Below are 17,924 nucleotides of genomic sequence, written 5' to 3'. Positions count from 1 at the left end.
AGGCAGGGAACCCAGTAGGTGGGGTGAGGTGGGGGGGTGTCTCCCCATTCGCTCCCTCTAACCCCACCGTGTCCCCTCTCCGAAGACCTGGCAGCATCGTGGTGGAGCATGAGGTCATCTTCACCTTCATGAAAAGCAGCAACACGACAGAGAATTTTGAGGAGATCACGAAGAGGCTGGTGAAGAGGTTGCAAGAGACGGAGGCCAGCCAGGGCTCCTGCCAGCACAACACCTGTGGGTGCCCCTCCATGTCCCCCCCCCCCGGACGCCTGGGTCCCACCTGGAGCACCCAGGGATGGGTCTCTGATGCCTTCTCTCTCTCTCTCTCTCTCTCCTCCCCCCCCCAGCCATCCTCTGCCTCACCGTGTCGCCCAACCCTGTCATCAGGAACATGACGGAGGCATCTTCCCTGCGTGGTGAGACATCTGGGGAACCTCCTGCCACCCCACCACCTCCTTGCCCACCCCACCACCCCCCAGCACACACCCCCAGCACCCCCGTTCTCCCCTAACCCTCCAACCTCCCCCCCAGGGATCTGCTGGCAGCGAGCACCCGACGAATACCGGGACTTCTACTACCCGGTGACCACGGAGGGCGTCATCCAGTGCATCACCAACTGCACGCCCAACATGCCGAGCACCATGGATTGCCACTACGGCCAGTGCCACATCACCCGGGCTGGTCCCCAGTGCTTGTGAGTGCCACCGCGGGGTCCCACGGCCACGAGGTTGGCTGGTGGAGGAGTCTCCGGCATCCCTGCTCCCATCCTACCGGCATGGTGGAAGGGGAGGGTGGCCACAATCCTGTCTCCTTCCCCCAGTTGCCAGGATGAAGCCCTGTACTGGTACACAGATGCCCATTGCTCCGGGCGAGTCAGCAAGTTGGCGATGGGGTTGGGGCTGGTGGCCACCGTGTTGCTCGTCAGCTGCATCATCCTCATCGTGGTGCTGGTCAGGAGACGCCGGAGAAAGTACGTGCGGAGGTAGAGGAACCCAAACGCCTGGGTTCTCTGGGTGGGGGGGGAGCCCCCTCCTCTGGCTCTCTGCCCCCCCACTCTGAAAGACCCTCTCATTGCCCACCCAGTGACCTTCAACCCTCCACCGGTGGCAACTGGTATGAAGACGATGGCTTGACCTGGCACTCGCCTGATGGCTTCCTCTACCGCAACATGGACACCGACAGCACCACAGGTGACCCCCCCAACCCCAAGTTAGGTCGATGGACACCAACGCTTGGGGAAGACCCCCCCCCGAGATACCCAACCACGCCCCACCATCTCCCCACAGGCGAGGAGCGTCCACACAACTTCACGCCTTCATTGGAGCTGGTGGATACCTCCATCCCGGTACGTCCCCCTTCTTCTCTGGCAGCACCCATCCACCCTCCCCTTGGCCGAGGACCCAAGGGAGACCCCCCCCACCCCCCACCCCTCTCACCCCCTTCCCTCTCCTTCTCCCCCCTGCCCAGATGAAGATCTCCAGGCCAAAAGTCACAACCCAACTATGATCCTGCATCGGGGACGTCTCGGCTGTCAACAGAAGAAACGCCAATGGGAATGAAGAGTAGAGACCCCCACACACACCCCCCCACACCCAACCTCAACCCAACGGGTCTTCTCTCCCAAGGGGAGACCCAAATCCACCCGGCGTGGCCAGACCACTGGCATGTGGACCGTGCCAAAAGCCGGGCAAGCTACTGGGGGGTGGGCGACCTGCCCCCTCCCAATATTTATTATTTATTTAGATGATGAAGCCTACAGCGCTGAGGGTGGGGGTGGGGAGCACCCACGAAACCACCCACGGCACCCAGGCTGAGCCCGGGAGGTTCACAGGAGGGTGATGCCCCCCCCACCCCAACCCTGGCACAGAGGAGAAGCCCTTTAGCTGGGGAGGGGGGGCACAGGATTCCTCAGGGGGTGCAGGTTGGGGCGAGGTGCAGGGAGCCACGCCCCCCCCCCCAATTTCATGCTGGTATCGTGTATTATAATAAATTTATTGTTATTAATATTCATGCTTATCTTAATTACCTTGTTTCCTTCCCCCTTGGCGGGGGGGGGTGATAATGGGAGTCCAGAGCAATCACTGGGGAGGGCACTTCGACCCCCCCCCATCATAGAGCAGCCCCATTGGGTTTGGGGGTGCCCAGCACCTCGGGGGGGGCCCCCCCAGCACCTCTGGGTTCAGGGTGAGGCTCAGCCCTGGGGTGCACCAGAGGACATTGGGGGGGGGGGCATGTGGTACCCAGATCACACTGGGGAGCTCTGGGATGTACTGGGAGACACTGGGAAGGACTGGGAGACACTGGGGAGCCCTGGGATGTACTAGGATACACTGGGGAGCACGTGGCACCCAGAACGAACTGGGAGACGCTGGGAAGGACTGGGAGACACTGGTGTGTGTCCCCAGCACCCAAAGGACTTGTACCCCTGGGCTGGCAGTGGGCAGAGAGGAGAGGAGACTCGGACGTGGCTTTGCCGCATGCCAGCCGTCGCAGGTGATGCGGTAGGAAGGGAGCCCTTGACCCCAACCCCCTTCTCGGTCCATCCGTCCGTCCGTCCGTCCGTCCCCAGGAGGTTTGGGGAGAAGACAACACCCCAAGGTAGGGCAGGACGAGTAGGTGCCAATAACAGATGGGACCCGCCACGTCTTGCCCTAATCTTATCAGTTTGGCAAGGGGAACCGCCGTTACCTCCCTCCCTTGTCTCCGGCGCAAGGGTTGGGCCCGTTGCGGCCGATGCGGAGCTGCCTGGGAAGGTGGAATGCCACGAGGACGTCCAGATCTTCTCCCACCCTTTCTATTTTTGGGATTCAAGAAAAAAATTAGTCAGTCGTTATTTACCAACGTGGCCCTACCTTGCGGTTGATGACTGTGCCAAACTCGGCACACAAAATCACTTACGGCTGACGCGTCCGGCTCAGTCGTTCCATGGTTTTCTGCTCCTTTGGATGATAGATGGATTTGGGTTGCTTCTTCTTCCTCCTCCTCTTCATCCCCTTGGGGGCTCTGTCAGGTAAGAGTGGGACAAGATGGAGAGATTGCCATCCGGTTGGCATCATCCCACCCTCTCCTCCTTCTCCCACCCCCTTCCCACCTCCTCTGAAAAATCCCTTGGGGGGGTGGGGGGGTGGCTCTTTCTGGCCTTCCCTGTCCACTGGAAGCTCCTCTTCGAAGAACTCGGACCACCCAACTGCCCCCGGCACATGGGTGTCATTCCCAACCTGGGGTGGCCATGAGGGTGCCCCCACCTGCTCCCCTCCAAGGGCAAAGTCACCCTATGGGTGCCCGTTCCACTCTTCCCTTCTCTGGGTGGGGGCCTAGTGCCTTGGGCACCGCTCAGAGCCAGATTTTGGCGGGGGGGGACCTCGACTCCCTCCCCGGACTCTTGGGTCCTCTCCTGGGGAGGCGGGTTGGAGGGTGTTGACTCACCAGCGTTGAGGTGGGGGTAGAACCAGTCCCCTGGGTCCCTTCTCCAGTGGGGGGACCCCGGGACTGGCATCATTTCCCGCGCCCATGTCCCCCCCAACCTGAGTTACCTTCCAGCCCCTTGCGAGAACGGCGGCACGGCGGTGGGAGAGGGATGCGCGTGCCCCCCCGGTTACAACGGCACCCGTTGCGAGATCGGTGATCCCGCGAAGGCTTGCCAAAACGGCGGCACCGCCGTGGGGACGAAGTGCTACTGCCTGCCGGGATTTCAGGGTCCCCTTTGCCAACACCGCGACTCCGCCAGCGCCTGCCAGAACGGGGCGACGGCTTTTGGGACGGCGTGTGTGTGTCCGCCGGGATACTGGGGAGAAGTCTGCCAGCACGCAGAACCACCCGGTTCGTGCCTAAATGGTGGGACGTTGGGGGGGGTGGCCTGCCACTGCCCCCCGGCAACCTGGGGACCCCGGTGTGAGTGCACCAACCCATCCACTACCACGGTGGCCACCACGGCCGGGAGTCCAAGCACAGTGGGCGATGAGAAGGTCTCCACGTCAGCGTTGTCCATCGACCATATGACGCATCCCACGGAGAGCCATGCCACGGTCCTGACTACCCTGGAAAGCAACACCACAACCGTGGAAAACACCACCACAACCATGGAAAGCACCACCATGGCCATGGAAAGCAACACCACGGCCATGGAAAACACCACCACAACCATGGAAAACACCACCATAACCATGGAAAACACCACCACAACCATGGAAAGCACCACCACGGCCATGGAAAACACCACCATGGCCATGGAAAGCACCACCACGGCCATGGAAAACACCACCACAACCGTGGAAAACAACACCACAACCATGGAAAACACCACCATAACCATGGAAAACACCACCACAACCATGGAAAGCACCACCACGGCCATGGAAAACACCACCATGGCCATGGAAAGCACCACCACGGCCATGGAAAACACCACCACAACCGTGGAAAACAACACCACAACCATGGAAAACACCACCACAACCATGGAAAGCACCACCACGGCCATGGAAAACACCACCATGGCCATGGAAAGCACCACCACGGCCATGGAAAACACCACCACGGCCATGGAAAACACCACCACAACCGTGGAAAACAACACCACAACCATGGAAAACACCACCACAACCATGGAAAGCACCACCACGGCCATGGAAAACACCACCACAACCGTGGAAAACACCACCACAACCATGGAAAACACCACCACAACCATGGAAAGCACCACCACGGCCATGGAAAACACCACCACAACCGTGGAAAACACCACCACAACCATGGAAAACACCACCACAACCATGGAAAGCACCACCACGGCCATGGAAAACACCACCATGGCCATGGAAAGCACCACCACGGCCATGGAAAACACCACCACGGCCATGGAAAACACCACCACAACCGTGGAAAACAACACCACAACCATGGAAAACACCACCACAACCATGGAAAGCACCACCACGGCCATGGAAAGCACCACCACAACCATGGAAAGCACCACCACGGCCATGGAAAACACCACCACAACCACGGAAAGCACCACCACAGCCATGGACAACACCACCACAACCATGGAAAACCACGCCATGGCCATGGAAAGCAACACCACAGCCATCCCTGTGGAAAGCAATACCACAGCCACCCCCCCAGAGAGCAACACCAACCCCACGGAAAGCAACACCACGGGCACGCTCCCAACCGCTCCCACCAACACCTCTGCCACCCCAGCGCCGGCTCAGCCCAATGCCACCCACACGCTCCCCTTGGATAAGACCACGACATGCTCCGGGAACTGCACCAGCCCTGCCATCAAGACCGCAGCGGTGACGTCCCTGTCCCCTCCCAACACCACGGTGCCCACCACGACATCGGGTCCTGGCTCCACCACCATTACCACCTGGTCGCCTTCAACCAGCAGAGCCACCACCACCATCACCAACACCACCCTGCCCGTCCTCTGCCTCTACCTCCCGCACGGATCCAGCCCTCCGGCTAGTGGGTGTCCTGGCGTGGGGTCCTTGGGGCGGGGTGGCATGGCGTCTCCTTTCCAGGGCCAAGAGGGATGTGGGGGTCTTCCAGGATGGCAGGGAGGAGGAAGAGGAGGGAGAGAAGTCTGGATGTGGGTCCAGCCCGGTGGTTGATGGGTGTCCTGGCATGGGGTGGAGGTCTCCTTCCCGGGGGTCTCCTGGGACAAGGGGATAAAGGGGGGGCGAATAAGGATGGATGTGGGTCTACGATCCTGAAGGATCGGAGTTGGGGGGGGTGGTGAGGCCAGGACGCCTGGGTCCCCTCACCAAGTCCTTCTGCGCGCCCCCCCACCTCTCTTCCAGTCATCTGCCAAAACGGTGGCGTCGCCAACTTGACCGAATGCCTCTGCCGGCCCGGCTACTCCGGCCCCACTTGTGAGACGGAGGATGTCACTGACCGGTGCGCCGATGGTAGCACGGCAGTGGGCAACCGGTGCATCTGCCCGCCGGGGCGATCGGGGCCCCGTTGCAACACCAGCGATGAAACCACGGCTTGCCGAAATGGCGGCACAGCCGTGGGCACCGAGTGCTACTGCCCCAGAGGGTTTTACGGCCCGCGGTGCGAGTACAACGACACCGCCGTTGTCCCTACCTCCAGAAGAACCACCACCTCCCCGGCAACACCGGATCACCCTACGAGGAGCACAGCTGCACCGGGGAGCACCAGGAGAACCACCGCCATGCCCATCTCTACCACCGCAGGTTGGTGGGTCTTCTGCAGCATGGATGCTCTGCAAAGACCCCCACCCCAGTCACTTCTGGGAGAGGACCCCCCCCACCCAAAGGGGTTTGCACCCTTGAAGCCTCGGTGTTAACCCCCCTCCACCAAGGGGGACACACCGTTGGGACCAGGCACTGCTTTTCTCCCTGTCTGTCCCCCCCCAAAAAAAACTGGTGAGGCCATGGTGATGGTGCACCCAATTGGGTGGATCTGGGAGGGGACGCAGGGTGCTGGACATCATGGGAGGGGGGAAAGGGGGGTGCAAGCAGGCAAATGGGGGGGGGGACGATGACCCATGAATCCTTGTGTCCTTCTTCCCACAGATCCCTGCCAGAACAGGGGTCGCTGGACGGGGTTGGGTTGCGTCTGCCCCCCAAATGTGGAAGGAGAACGCTGCCAGTTCGCGGCGCCGACCATCAACATAACGGCAGGTAAGGGAGAGAGGGAGCCCCCGCCCCGTCCCCCCCGCCCTGTCCCCGAGAGGGACACCCCATGGGACGTCCCCATCTCACGGGCATCCCACCCCCTTTCACAAAGAGCTGGGCCTCTCCGTGATGATGACGGCACGCATCACCAACCGGAACTTCTCCAAGGACATGGGGGACGACTCGTCTACCGCCTATCGCAGCTTCGTGGCTGAGTTCAGCCGGACGGTGCGGCCATCGCTGGCTCCTCCCCCCAGCCATTGAGGGGCCACCGGGACCGGCCCAAGGGACCACCCAGCCCAGCCCCACTGGTGACACGTGTCTCTCTGTCCCTAGATGGACCGGATCTACCGCAACGTCTCCAGCTACCGTGGCACCCAGGTCCTGAGCCTGACGTGAGTGTGGTGGGGATGGGATGGGATGAGGAACCCTCAGAATGGGTTGGGAAGGGATGAGATGAGATGGGATGGGATGGGGAACCCATGGGATGGGATGGGATGGGATGGGATGGGATGGGATGGGATGAGGAACCCCACACCCCATGCCAATGCTCTTGCTGCCCCACAGAAGAGGCAGTGTGGTGGTGAACTACAAAGTGCTGCTGCACCCACCAGCCGGAGGCAAGCCCACCACCAGCCTTGACCACCAAGCCCAGAAGCTGCTGGAGGCTGCCAACACCGCAGCTCAGGGCCAAAACTGCAGCCACTCCACAGGTAGGTGCCAAGCGACCCACTGCTGGTCAGGGTTGGTCGCCCACATCTCTGGGGACCTCCCGTGACCGCTCCCCACTCTTCCTTCTCCCAGAAGGCCTCTGCTTCAGCACGTCCTCCTCCAGAACTGCCCACACCAATGTGTCGGTGCTCAACGCCACGGGTGAGCACGGGTGACTGGGACACCACGGGGAGTGGAATGGGGTCAGGACTCACCCAACTGGTGCTTCTCTTCTCCAGAGCTCTGCAAAAAGTACACGCCGGCCAACTTCAGCCAGTATTACTATCCCTACCGCATGCAGAACAGCCTCCTCTGCATCACCAACTGCACCCTCAACGTCCCCGGCTCCATCAACTGCGACAGTGGGCTTTGCCGGGTGACGCTGGAGGGACCCCAATGCTTGTGAGTGGACCCAAACCTCACCCGTCCCCGTCCCTTACCCATAATTCCCACCGTACTCCCAGTTTTGAACCCCCACCCAGGCCCAAACCTCCCCATAACGCTGACTGTGAACCTGATTCCAGTCCTAAACTTAATGACGACCCTAATCTTAACCCCAGCCCTAACCCAAACCTGCACCCAGTCATACCATTAACCTCTTAACCCTCACCTGACCCTTAACCCAACCCAAGCCCTAACCCCGGTGGTAACCTGAACCCCAATCCTTCACCCCAAACCCCAACTCTTGACCCCCAAGACCCAAACCTTGAGCCCAACGCCCCAACCCTTGCCCTCCAAACCCAACCCTTGACCCCCCAAAAGGCCTTGACCACAACCCCAAACCCCAATCCCAACCCATGGACGTGGGGCTGGGTCTTTCGGGTTCTCCCCAGCTCTGGGAAGGGCCCTGGGAACCCGGTGGGTTTCTTGGAGAATCCCAATCCCCAACCTCCGCCCTGGGCCAGATCCGGGGAGAGCGGCCCCTGCCCATGACGTGTTACCCCGCAGCTGCCCGGACGTGCCTTGGTACTTGACATCCGGCGACCGCTGCCAGACCCACGTCAGCAAACTGGGGCTGGGGCTGGGTGTGGGGCTGGGGCTGGGACTGACCCTCCTCATCCTCCTCATCCTTTGCATCGTCCTCACCACCTGCTTGGCCAAAGGGAAGAAGGAATCTGCTGGTGGCAGGTGAAAGGGCTGGGGATCCAGGGAGGAGACGTGGGGGTGGTACCGAGCTGGGCTGCCCTCCGATGCGTCCCTTCACCAAAATTTTGGAGGAGGCAGCAGCTTTTCCCCATGGCGGGGGGGAGGCTTCAACTCCCCAACCCCAGGGAGGGCTGAGACCCCAACGCTGGAGCCCCTGAGCTCCAGCATCTTCCCCCCCGCCACCCCAACCCCCCGGGCCCCACCACAGCCCCACACACAAGACCTGTGGGGCTCACCGGTTCCCGGCTCTACAGCATGACCAGTGAGGACAGCAGCTGGATGGACAGCAGGCGCAACAGCCGTGCCACCGGCATCTACCACGTGAATGGCAGAGGCTCCACGCCCCTGGAAGGTGAGACCCATTGGGGTGGGGGGCAAAACAAACCACCCCCTTAGTGGCGAGATACCCCCCACCCTTGTGAGACCCTCACCCTCCTTTCTCTTCCAGACCCATATGGACACAGCTCCTACACACCCAACGCAGCGCCCACCACGCCGGTAGGTGCTCGGGCAGCGCCGATGCCGCAGCCGGCACTGTGGATGCTGGGGTGAGGTGGGGGGGGGACACCCCATCCTCACTGCTCCCTCTTGCAGGTGCCGGCAAGAGATGCAGCATCCCTGTGACACCCCCACGTCCAAAAAATAGCTGGGGGGGCGGTGGTTGAGGTTACCTTGGTGCCCCACACTGGGCAGGACCCTTGGCACTGAAAACCTCAGCCCCTCCAGAAAGGGGAGGTGATGAATGCCCTCCCCCCCCCCCCCCCCCCCCAGCATTTCTCATTTTTGGGGTAAAAGCGGGTGGGATGGGATTCCTCTGCAAGAGAGCGGGGGGGGCCCTGTGGTCCTGGGGGGCTCCTCACTGGAGAGGACCCCCCCCCTGCACCCGGTTGGGGCTCAATCCGGCTCACGACACCTCACCTGAGCCAGATAATCCTTATCTTGGTGGAAATTATATTTATTAACGTATTTATTTCACCTCCTGAAAAATAACCTGGAAAGATGGGGTTGGGGGGGGGGGGCGGGGGGGAGGGGCGGGGGGGGGACAATAATTCCCAAAGGCAGGGTGCCAATGCCACTGACCACTTGGGGCGATCAAGATTTGGGGCTGGGGGTCATGGTTGGGGTCTTGGAGGTCACCGTTGGGGTCTTGGGGGGTCATGGTTGGGGTTTTGGGGGTCACGGTTAGGGTTTGGGGGGTCACAGCTAGGATTTTGGGGTCATGGTTGGGGTCTTGGAGGTCATGATCGGGGTGTTGGGGCTCACAGTTGGGGTTTGGGGGGGTCATGGCTGGGGAATTGAAGGCCATGGTTGGGGTTTGGGGGGTCACAGTTGGGGTCTTGGAGGTCACAGTTGGGGTTTTGGGGGTCAAGGCCGGATTTGGAGGGGGATGCCCAGGGCCATGCCCCCAGCCAGGGCTGGAAATAATGCGGAAAGACCCAACCGTGACCGGAGGAGGAAGAAATTCTACAAAACGCTTGTTTGCCAAACACCAGCGGGGAGGAACACCCAGCCGACACCTGCCCATCCAGAAATACAATAAAAATTTGTCCTCTGGCACAACAAAATATCATCCACCCTGCCCAGCGTCTCCTCACCCCTCCCACCGCCCCGGGTGCCAGCCAGAGAGATTACCGGTGTTTGTTTTCTGGGTGGAAAAGGGCCCTTCCCCGGTCGCTGGTGTGCGCAGGGGCGGGAGGGAAAGCAAGAGGAGGGCAGCCAAAGATTTTTGGGTAGGTCTTGGTGGGGGGTGGTTGCAGAGGGTCCCCATTTTCCCCACCGGTGATGTGCATCAGGTGCCGCCCGTGCCCGTCTTGGTGATGGCGCGGGGTTAGATTTGGCTTTGGCTTCAGCCCCACCCTGGGGAAAATGACACCCAATGATGTCCCGACGACGTCCCAACAGCCCCGAGCGGGTTTTTTTGGGAGAACCTTGGCAACTCAACAGCCGCGGCTCATCGAACGGGGTACGCCATTTGCTTCCTGCCCACCGCGGGGCAAAGGTTTTTTGGCAGCAATCTGCCCCCTCCCGGCGCCGGTGGGGCTCTGGGGTGCTGCCAGCGTGGGATCAGTGAAGAAGATGAAGGTTTCCAGCTTTCCTCTCCCCTTCTTCTTCCTCTTCCTCCTCCCTGGTGGCAGAATGAGTGAGTAGGGCTTTTTGGGGGGGGGGCTTTCCTTGGGTGTTTTGGGGGGACAGAGGGGGTGCCACAAGTTGGGACGGGGGGTGCCATCTCCTCCTGGGTTTCTCCATGGGGTCCCCCTGTGCCTCCCACCATCTCCATCCCTGGCCAAAAAAGACACCCCACCCCCCCTTCTCCAACCTGCCATCCCACCCCAACCACAGGGCTCCACAGGGATGGGTCGGGGGGGGTCTAAGCCAGCCCCCCCCACCATGGGTTGATGTCCCCAAAGGGGTGACGCTCAGTGCCGACCCACAGCCTTGTCCGGTTCCACCACCGTGACGTGGCTACAGCTCCAGATCCGAGCCAAAGTCTGTGTGTCCCGTCCCCCCCCACCTCAACGACCCGCTCAACCAAGAGCTGAGCCCCCCCCCTCCTTTCCCCGCCATCACCACCACCCTCCCGCCCCGGCTCCTGCTCCAGCTTTTCATCCCTTATCCATCCTCATCTTCCTCTCCTGCAACCGCTTCACCGCAGCCGGCGTCCGCCGATGCCAATCCACCCCCTGCCCGCGTGGGTGGTGTGTCTGTCGTCCCCCCCGCCGCCTCCAAGCACAGCGGCTGGCGTCCTCCGGAGCTTTTAAAACCTCGTTAAGAGCAGGGAAGACGGCAAGTTGATTGCATAAGGGAGGTTAATTTAGGAGAAAGGCTGGAGAACGTCAATTAAGAGCAAACGGGCTGGAAAGATGGAGCTTGTTGTAAGAGTGTGGCTTTTGGGGGGGGGGAGGTTTTTTGTTGTTGTTTGAGTGGTTTTTTTAATTTAGGTTTTTGTCTGGGTTTGTGTTTTGGGTTTTTTTTTTTTTTTTGAGCTAAAACATGCTCGAACAAGCTGGGGAATTTTCCAGGGCAAATATCCCGAGAAAAAAAAACAAACTTGATTTGAAGGACACCATCACCGTGGTGGGGAGAAGGTTCTCCCCATCGCCCTCCTCCCCGTACCAGGATGAGCCGTGCTCGATCCAGCAGTAACAGCTCAAGGTCGTCACCATCCATCACCCCTCACCCCAGCCCCATGCTCCGCATCCTCGGCACGAGCCCGTACCCCGCTATCGGCGAGATGGGTGGAGGATGTCCAAGGGGTGCTTTGGGGTAGGAGGGTGGGAACTGCTGGTGGGATGGGATTGGGGGGCACAAGCGCCCATGGCAGCAGTGGGTCCACAGGGAGAAAGGGGAGGATGAAGTTCTCCCTCAACTCCTTCCCAGCAGCCCCTCAACTCTCTGCCGGCGCTTCTGGAAACGCGACACAACCCACCGCACCCACCGCAACTGCCACCAGCTCCGATAGGGCCATCAACACCACTGCAGCACCCACCAAAGCCATTGCCACCTCTGCACCCATCACAGACACCAGAACCTCGGCACCCACCATGACGCCCGCCAGCACCTCTACACCCACCACCTCTGCAACATCTACGCCCACCAGCACCTCTACAACCACCACGACACCCACCAGCATCTCTACATCCACCACCTCTACAACATCTATGGCCACCAGCACCTCTACAACCTCCACACCCACCACCACCATGATGCCCACCAGCACCTCTGCACCCATCACAACAGTCCCCAGCACCTCTGCACTAACCATGACAACCACCAGCACCTCTGCAGCGACCATGATGGCCTCCAGCACCTCTTTGCCCACCACCGTCACCACCACCTCTCTTATCACTACTGACACCAGCACCTTCACAACCACCATGCCCACCAGCACCTCTGCGCCCACCATGACGGCCTCCATCACCTCTTTCTCCACCACCAACACAACCACGTCTGTTACCACTACCAACACCAGCACCCCTGCACCCTCCACGGCTACCAGCACCTCTGCACCCAACAAAACCACCATGAGCTCTGCACTTGCCACAGCCACCAGCACCTCTGAACCCTCCACAGGTACCAGCACCTCTGAAAATTCCACGGCCACCGGCACCAAGTCTCCCACCATGCTCACCAGCACCTCTGTAACCATCACCGCCACCTCTGCTTCCCCTGTGGCCACCAGCGCATACGCAGCTTCTACTTCTTCCAGCACATCGACTCCCAACAGGGACCCCAGAACCTCTTCTCCCACTGTGGCCACCACGACCTCCTCAACCGTCGTGGTCACCAGCACCCCTGCACCCACCACAGGTACCAGCACCTCTGAACCATCCGCAGACCTCAGCCCATCTGCACCCACCATGGCCACCACCCCTTCTGCTCCCACCGTGGCCACCACCACCTCTGCACCCATGACAACAGCCTTCAGCACCTCTGTACTCACCACAGCCACCAGCACCTCTGCATCTACCATGATGGCACCAAATTCCTCTGCACTCACCATGACAGCTTCCAGGACTTCCGCACCCTCCACCAACTCATCTTCCATCACCATCGCCACCGCTGTGGCCACCAATGGGACCAGTTCTACTCTTGACCACTCTTCATCCACCATATCCACCACGATTTCACGTCCCGACAATGTGACTTTGCCTCCCACCACCATGACCAGTTCTACTGTCGACCACTCTTCATCCACCATATCCACCACGATTTCACGTCCCGACAATGTGACTTTGCCTCCCACCACCAACACAACCAGTTTTACTGTCAACCATTCTTCATCCACCATATCCACCACATCCACCACAATTTCACATCCCAACAGCATGACTTCACCTCCCACCACCACCATGACCAGTTCTACTGTCGACCACTCTTCGTCCATCACATCCACCACGGTTTCATGTCCTAACAACATGACTTCACCTCCCACCACCACCACGACCAGTTCAACGGTCAACAATTCTTCATCCATCACGTCCACCACGAGTTCACCTCCCACCACCACCACCCCTGGTACGTGCCACCCCACTTTTTGCTCCAGACGCAACAGCCAGATTCCTCCCCCTTCATTTTGTATCACTTCCTTGGCTTGGTTTTTTCCAGGGATCTGCAATAATGGAGGTACTTGGGTGGACGGCAGCTGCAAGTGCCCCATCGGTTTCATGGGTGACACGTGTGATGATGTCAGTAACACCATCGAAACAAATGCTGGTAGGAAATCCTTCTCGTTGGGGTTCATCCAGTGCGGGACAAAATCTTCCGGGGAAGGAGCAACAGTGGGGGGTTCTCCAAGGAGGGAAGGATGAACCAAGAGTGACCGTAGCACAAGCAACGGTCTCCCTAACCAGGGCACAGTCCCACAGCACCCAAAAATGTGGGCAGAGGTGATGATTACAGCCTCTACTGACCACCGTGGGTGAGGCAGGACCAGGATCCGTGCCAGGGGACCAGACAGCAAGAGCAGGGGATGGGGCAACGGCGCAGGTCCAAGCTACAACCAGGAGCTGGGATCGGAGATGGGTCTGGAGGTTGATCACCCTCAACAGAGCTCAAACAAGCTTTGGGTGTGGTGGGAAGCTCCTGGGTCAAGGAGCAGAGGATGGAGGTCCTGGGTGAGGCCAACTGGGGCAATTAAGGGTCATTAGTGCCCTAACGAGCTCAAGCGTGTGATGCCCAGCAGTAACGTTGAAGAGTTAGTGGAGGGGTTGATGCCTGTGTCCCGAGGAGAAGACGGGCTGCTGATGTCTAGATAAGCCCCTGACTGCTTGCAACAGCTGGAGGAAATTTCTCTCGGCTCCTTTGCAACAAACCCTAAAGCCATGGGTGTTAAATGGAGATATTGGGGCCCCTCCTGCCAGGAAAGAACTGTCTCCTCCTGTCTTCTTCATGTCCTGGTCTTGACTTGCATCCCGCCCTTCCCCAAAAGTGACAAACGGGACAGTGCAGGTGGAGCTGCGGGTCACCAACCGGGAGTTCACCGACGACCTCCGAAACATCAGCTCTTCTGCCTACTTGCAGTTTGTCAAGAACTTCACGGAGCAGGTAAAGGGACGCGGGACCCTACCTGGGGTCACGATGTGCCTGGTTGTGCATCCAAATGCATTCCATGGGTGCCGCAAGCTGTGGGGGTCTCTCTGCATGATCTTCTCTGGGATGTATTTGGGGGGGCCCCAGGGAGGTCCAGGAGGAAGGGGAAGGGACTGGGACACCAGCATTCCCCCTGGAGACCTCTTCTCTTCCAGATGAACATGGTCTATGGCAACATTCAGGGCTACAAGGGCATCCAGGTCCTGCGTCTGATGTGAGTGCCGGTCAATGGGGAGAGGGTATTGGGGTGGACAAACCGGCCCCGCTCCCCAGGAGCTGGGGTAATCCCTTGGGAAAAGAGCATTTGCAACTGGATGGTGGCTTTTCCCACCAGGCCTGGCAGCGTGGTGGTGAAGCACGTCGTCATCATCTCCTTGCTGGTGACCGCCCAAACCCAGGAGAAGCTCCGCAACATCACGGCAGACCTGCGGGGAGAGATTCGCACGGCAGCGGCGCAGCAGAACTGCGTAAATGGTACCTGTGAACCTCCCAGCAAGGGCACGGGGAGGAGTTGGGCGTCCCATGGGGTAGGGGACAGCTTCCCACCCACCCGAAACCTCACGGTCACCCCTGGGAGTGGGCTGTGGGGCACGTCCCCCGTGTTACCTCTTTTGCAGGTGAGCTGTGCTTCGACTCCTCCGACGTGGTGGTCGGCAACAGTTCGCTCAACTTCAGTGAAGAGGGTGAGCGGATGGGGCTGCCACGCTGCGGGGCGGGGGGGGAATGCAGCCAGGTTTGGGGTGGCTGGCATCCCCCCCAACCCACCTCTCTTTCCTCTTCCAGCCTTCTGCCGGCAGATAGTGCCTGAGGGCTACCAGGACTATTACTTTCCCAATCTGACGAACTCTGGTTTCTACTGCATATCCAACTGCACCCCGGGCACCCCCGGCACCATCAACTGCAACAAGGGGCAGTGCCAGCTCTCCCTGAGGGGTCCACAGTGCTTGTAGGGGCTGCAGTAAAACCATCACCCACCTCCAAAACCATCCCATATGCATCCAACCCTTCTGGTGCACCTCTGTGCCCGTCTCCAAGCCCCTCTTGACATGGAAATGGGTCAAAAACCCTGGATTGGAGCAGGGGTTTGCTCCAAGCAGGGCTTGAGTTTGCAAAAATGGGTTGGGTGGTTGCTTCTGGGCATCCCAGCCTTGTGTTGACCCCCCCATCCCCTCCCCACAGCTGCTATGAGACTGATATCTACTGGTACCAAGACGATCACTGTAAGACCCGGGTCAGCAAGCTGGCGGTGGGGCTGGGCTTGGCCGTGGCGGTTCTGGCCACGATGGTCATCGTACTCTCCATCTTCCTCTTCCGAGCTCAGAGGACCAGAAGGTTTTACAGGTGATGGGGGAGAGGTGGTGATGGTGGGTTTGGGGTTCTGACTCCGATGCCCTCCCTGGGGTGGGAGATCTCACTGAGCCATTGATTTCTATTTTTTTTGAAACGTGTTATGCGAGATGTTCCTCATCTTGGAGAAAGCCCGGCGGCGTGGTCCCAGGGGTGGGGAGGACCTTGGGGAGGAGGTGGAGGAACCGGTGGGTGCAGGCAAGGGATGGACCTGCTGGTGGTGACCCACATGCATCTCCCACCCCTTGTCTCCAGCACCCAGAAGACAATGAAGCAGAGGTGGTACGAGGACACGGCCCAGGCGTGGAGCCTGCCAGGAAGCTTCACCTTCCAGAACCAAGGTGGGTGGAGGGTGGGGGGGGTCCCTGGTGACCCTGTGGGGTTGGGAGAGCTGGCTTGTACCCCCCCATCCCCACCCCGAGCATCCCTGCTGAACCCCCTCATCCCAACAGACGCCCAGCTTGAGGACAACTTTTGGGTCAACCTTGACTCCGTGGACACGTCGGCACCGGTGAGTTCCCCCCGCCAACCCCACCGCGGTGGGACACAGGGCGTGTGGGGACACCCCAATTCCTGCTGACTCCCCACCCCATATCCCAGCAGGTCCAGGTCTCGAGGCCAAAGTTTGTCACGCAGCATTGAGCCGTTGTAGGGTGGGGGGCACCAGGAAGGTCATTTCCACCCCCCCGCCATGGGCATCGCTGCCAGGACGGGGGTCTGCCCCAGCACTGTGAGAGAGCCCGGACCCTCTTTGGGGTGGGGAGGTCCTTGACCCCGTACCGGGGGTCCTTGTCCTGTTCTTGGGAGCACTTTTAGGGTGGTGACCCCACTTTTTAGGGTGGTGACTTCACTAATTATCATGACTGGACAGGTCATGACCTCACACTTGGTGGCACTTTTGGGCCATGACCTCACCTCCAGCATCATGTCCTCGCTTCCCTCCCTCCCCGAACTCACTTCAAGTGAGTTCACTTCAAGCCCCCCCCAAAACTGGATCTGGACGCCCTCTTTCTTCCCAATAAAGACACTAGAGTGGCTCTGGTGATACTGATTTGTACTAGGACAACCCCAATATAGGCTCGGGGTGGGGCAAGAGGCCATTACGGCCCCTTTTTCAGGCCTTTCTCGGGGTGACACCCCCCCCAACACCCCCCCACACCACCCCCACCTTGCTGCCCAAAAGGGAGACCCTCCTACCCCACACCAGGACCTGCCAGGAAGGGTTGGGGCCACACCTGCCCACACCTCCCCCAGGGTATTTGGACTTTGTCCCCATCCCCGACACCTCCCAGCTGCTGGGTAGGGTGGGAAAAAAATAATAATAAATTGCTAAATTTAGTGCTCAGGGACAGGGCGGGGTGTGAGTTGGCCGGGGGCCGAGCGACGGCATGTGAACTTGGGCACGCTTCCACCTTTCCCATCTCTCCGCGGTCGTAGGGGTAGGGACAGTGGTGGGGGTGGTCGTAGGGGTGGGGGGGGTCATGGCGGTAGGGGTGGTTGTAGTGGTGGGGTTGGTGGTGGTGGTCGTAGTGGTTGGGGTGGTCGTAGTGGTGGGGTTGTGGTTGGGGTGGTCGCGGTGGTGGGGTTGGTGGTTGGGGTGGTCGTAGTGATGGGGTTGGTGGTTGGGGTGGTCGCAGTGATGGGGTTGGTGATTGGGGTGGTCGTGGGGGCGGTCGTAGTGGTGGGGTTGGTGGGGGTCGTAGTGGTAGAGGAGGTGGTGGTCACTGGAGTTGTGCTGCCTGATGTAGTAGTTCTAGAGCTACCAGGACTTGTGGGGGTCCGAGGGCTGCAAGGTCTTGTGGGGCTAGGAGAGCACGTGGGGTTAACAGGGCTCGTAGGGCTGGCGATGTCAGCAGTGGCTGCAGAGCTCAACCTGCTCACGGTGGTGGATGGCTCAGAGGTGGCCGACGTGTCCCCTGACACCTCCGTGTTCCCCGATGTCCAGGTGGTTCCCAGCACTGTGGGAGAGCCCAGACCCTCTTC

The 17,924-nt window shown here is 60.1% G+C and overlaps 2 protein-coding genes and 1 long non-coding RNA gene across 3 annotated transcripts; all 3 read left to right on the top strand.

Annotated features, from left to right (window-relative positions):
• Window positions 1-353: 353 nt before the first annotated feature.
• Window positions 354-1,680, top strand: LOC128138402 (mucin-3B-like). Its single transcript, XM_052779679.1, has 6 exons — window positions 354-416; window positions 532-694; window positions 821-970; window positions 1,084-1,190; window positions 1,287-1,345; window positions 1,468-1,680. The coding sequence occupies exons 1-6, from the start codon at window positions 392-394 to the stop codon at window positions 1,504-1,506; spliced, it is 543 nt and encodes a 180-aa protein (XP_052635639.1). The 5' UTR covers window positions 354-391; the 3' UTR covers window positions 1,507-1,680.
• Window positions 1,681-14,436: 12,756 nt separating this feature from the next.
• On the top strand, window positions 14,437-15,029 carry LOC128138401 (uncharacterized). Its single transcript, XR_008233996.1, has 3 exons — window positions 14,437-14,549; window positions 14,750-14,808; window positions 14,929-15,029. It is a non-coding gene; the product is annotated as an uncharacterized LOC128138401 (long non-coding RNA).
• Window positions 15,030-15,065: 36 nt separating this feature from the next.
• Window positions 15,066-16,879, top strand: LOC128138398 (mucin-3B-like). Its single transcript, XM_052779675.1, has 7 exons — window positions 15,066-15,111; window positions 15,212-15,277; window positions 15,378-15,540; window positions 15,774-15,935; window positions 16,197-16,282; window positions 16,394-16,452; window positions 16,542-16,879. The coding sequence occupies exons 1-7, from the start codon at window positions 15,066-15,068 to the stop codon at window positions 16,581-16,583; spliced, it is 624 nt and encodes a 207-aa protein (XP_052635635.1). The 3' UTR covers window positions 16,584-16,879.
• The last annotated feature ends 1,045 nt before the right edge of the window (window positions 16,880-17,924 follow it).

This window comes from Harpia harpyja, unplaced genomic scaffold (genome assembly GCF_026419915.1).
Source record: "Harpia harpyja isolate bHarHar1 unplaced genomic scaffold, bHarHar1 primary haplotype scaffold_400, whole genome shotgun sequence".
In the NCBI taxonomy this organism is placed as follows: Eukaryota; Metazoa; Chordata; class Aves; order Accipitriformes; family Accipitridae; genus Harpia; species Harpia harpyja.
The sequence above is the reverse complement of the archived record's forward strand: the minus strand, read 5'-3'. Positions and strand labels throughout refer to the sequence as shown.

What these genes read in the sequence shown, in the direction of transcription:
- LOC128138402 (XM_052779679.1), top strand. Translation starts at nt 392, where the DNA reads ATGACGGAGGCATCTTCCCTGCGTG. An exon ending in CGGGCTGGTCCCCAGTGCTT is followed by an intron (nt 695 to 820) that starts GTGAGTGCCACC and finishes TCCTTCCCCCAG; the next exon opens with TTGCCAGGATGAAGCCCTGT. An exon ending in GGACACCGACAGCACCACAG is followed by an intron (nt 1,191 to 1,286) that starts GTGACCCCCCCA and finishes ATCTCCCCACAG; the next exon opens with GCGAGGAGCGTCCACACAAC.
- LOC128138398 (XM_052779675.1), top strand. Translation starts at nt 15,066, where the DNA reads ATGGTACCTGTGAACCTCCCAGCAAGGGCACGGGGAGGAGTTGGGC. An exon ending in AGGACCAGAAGGTTTTACAG is followed by an intron (nt 15,936 to 16,196) that starts GTGATGGGGGAG and finishes CCTTGTCTCCAG; the next exon opens with CACCCAGAAGACAATGAAGC. An exon ending in CCGTGGACACGTCGGCACCG is followed by an intron (nt 16,453 to 16,541) that starts GTGAGTTCCCCC and finishes CCCATATCCCAG; the next exon opens with CAGGTCCAGGTCTCGAGGCC.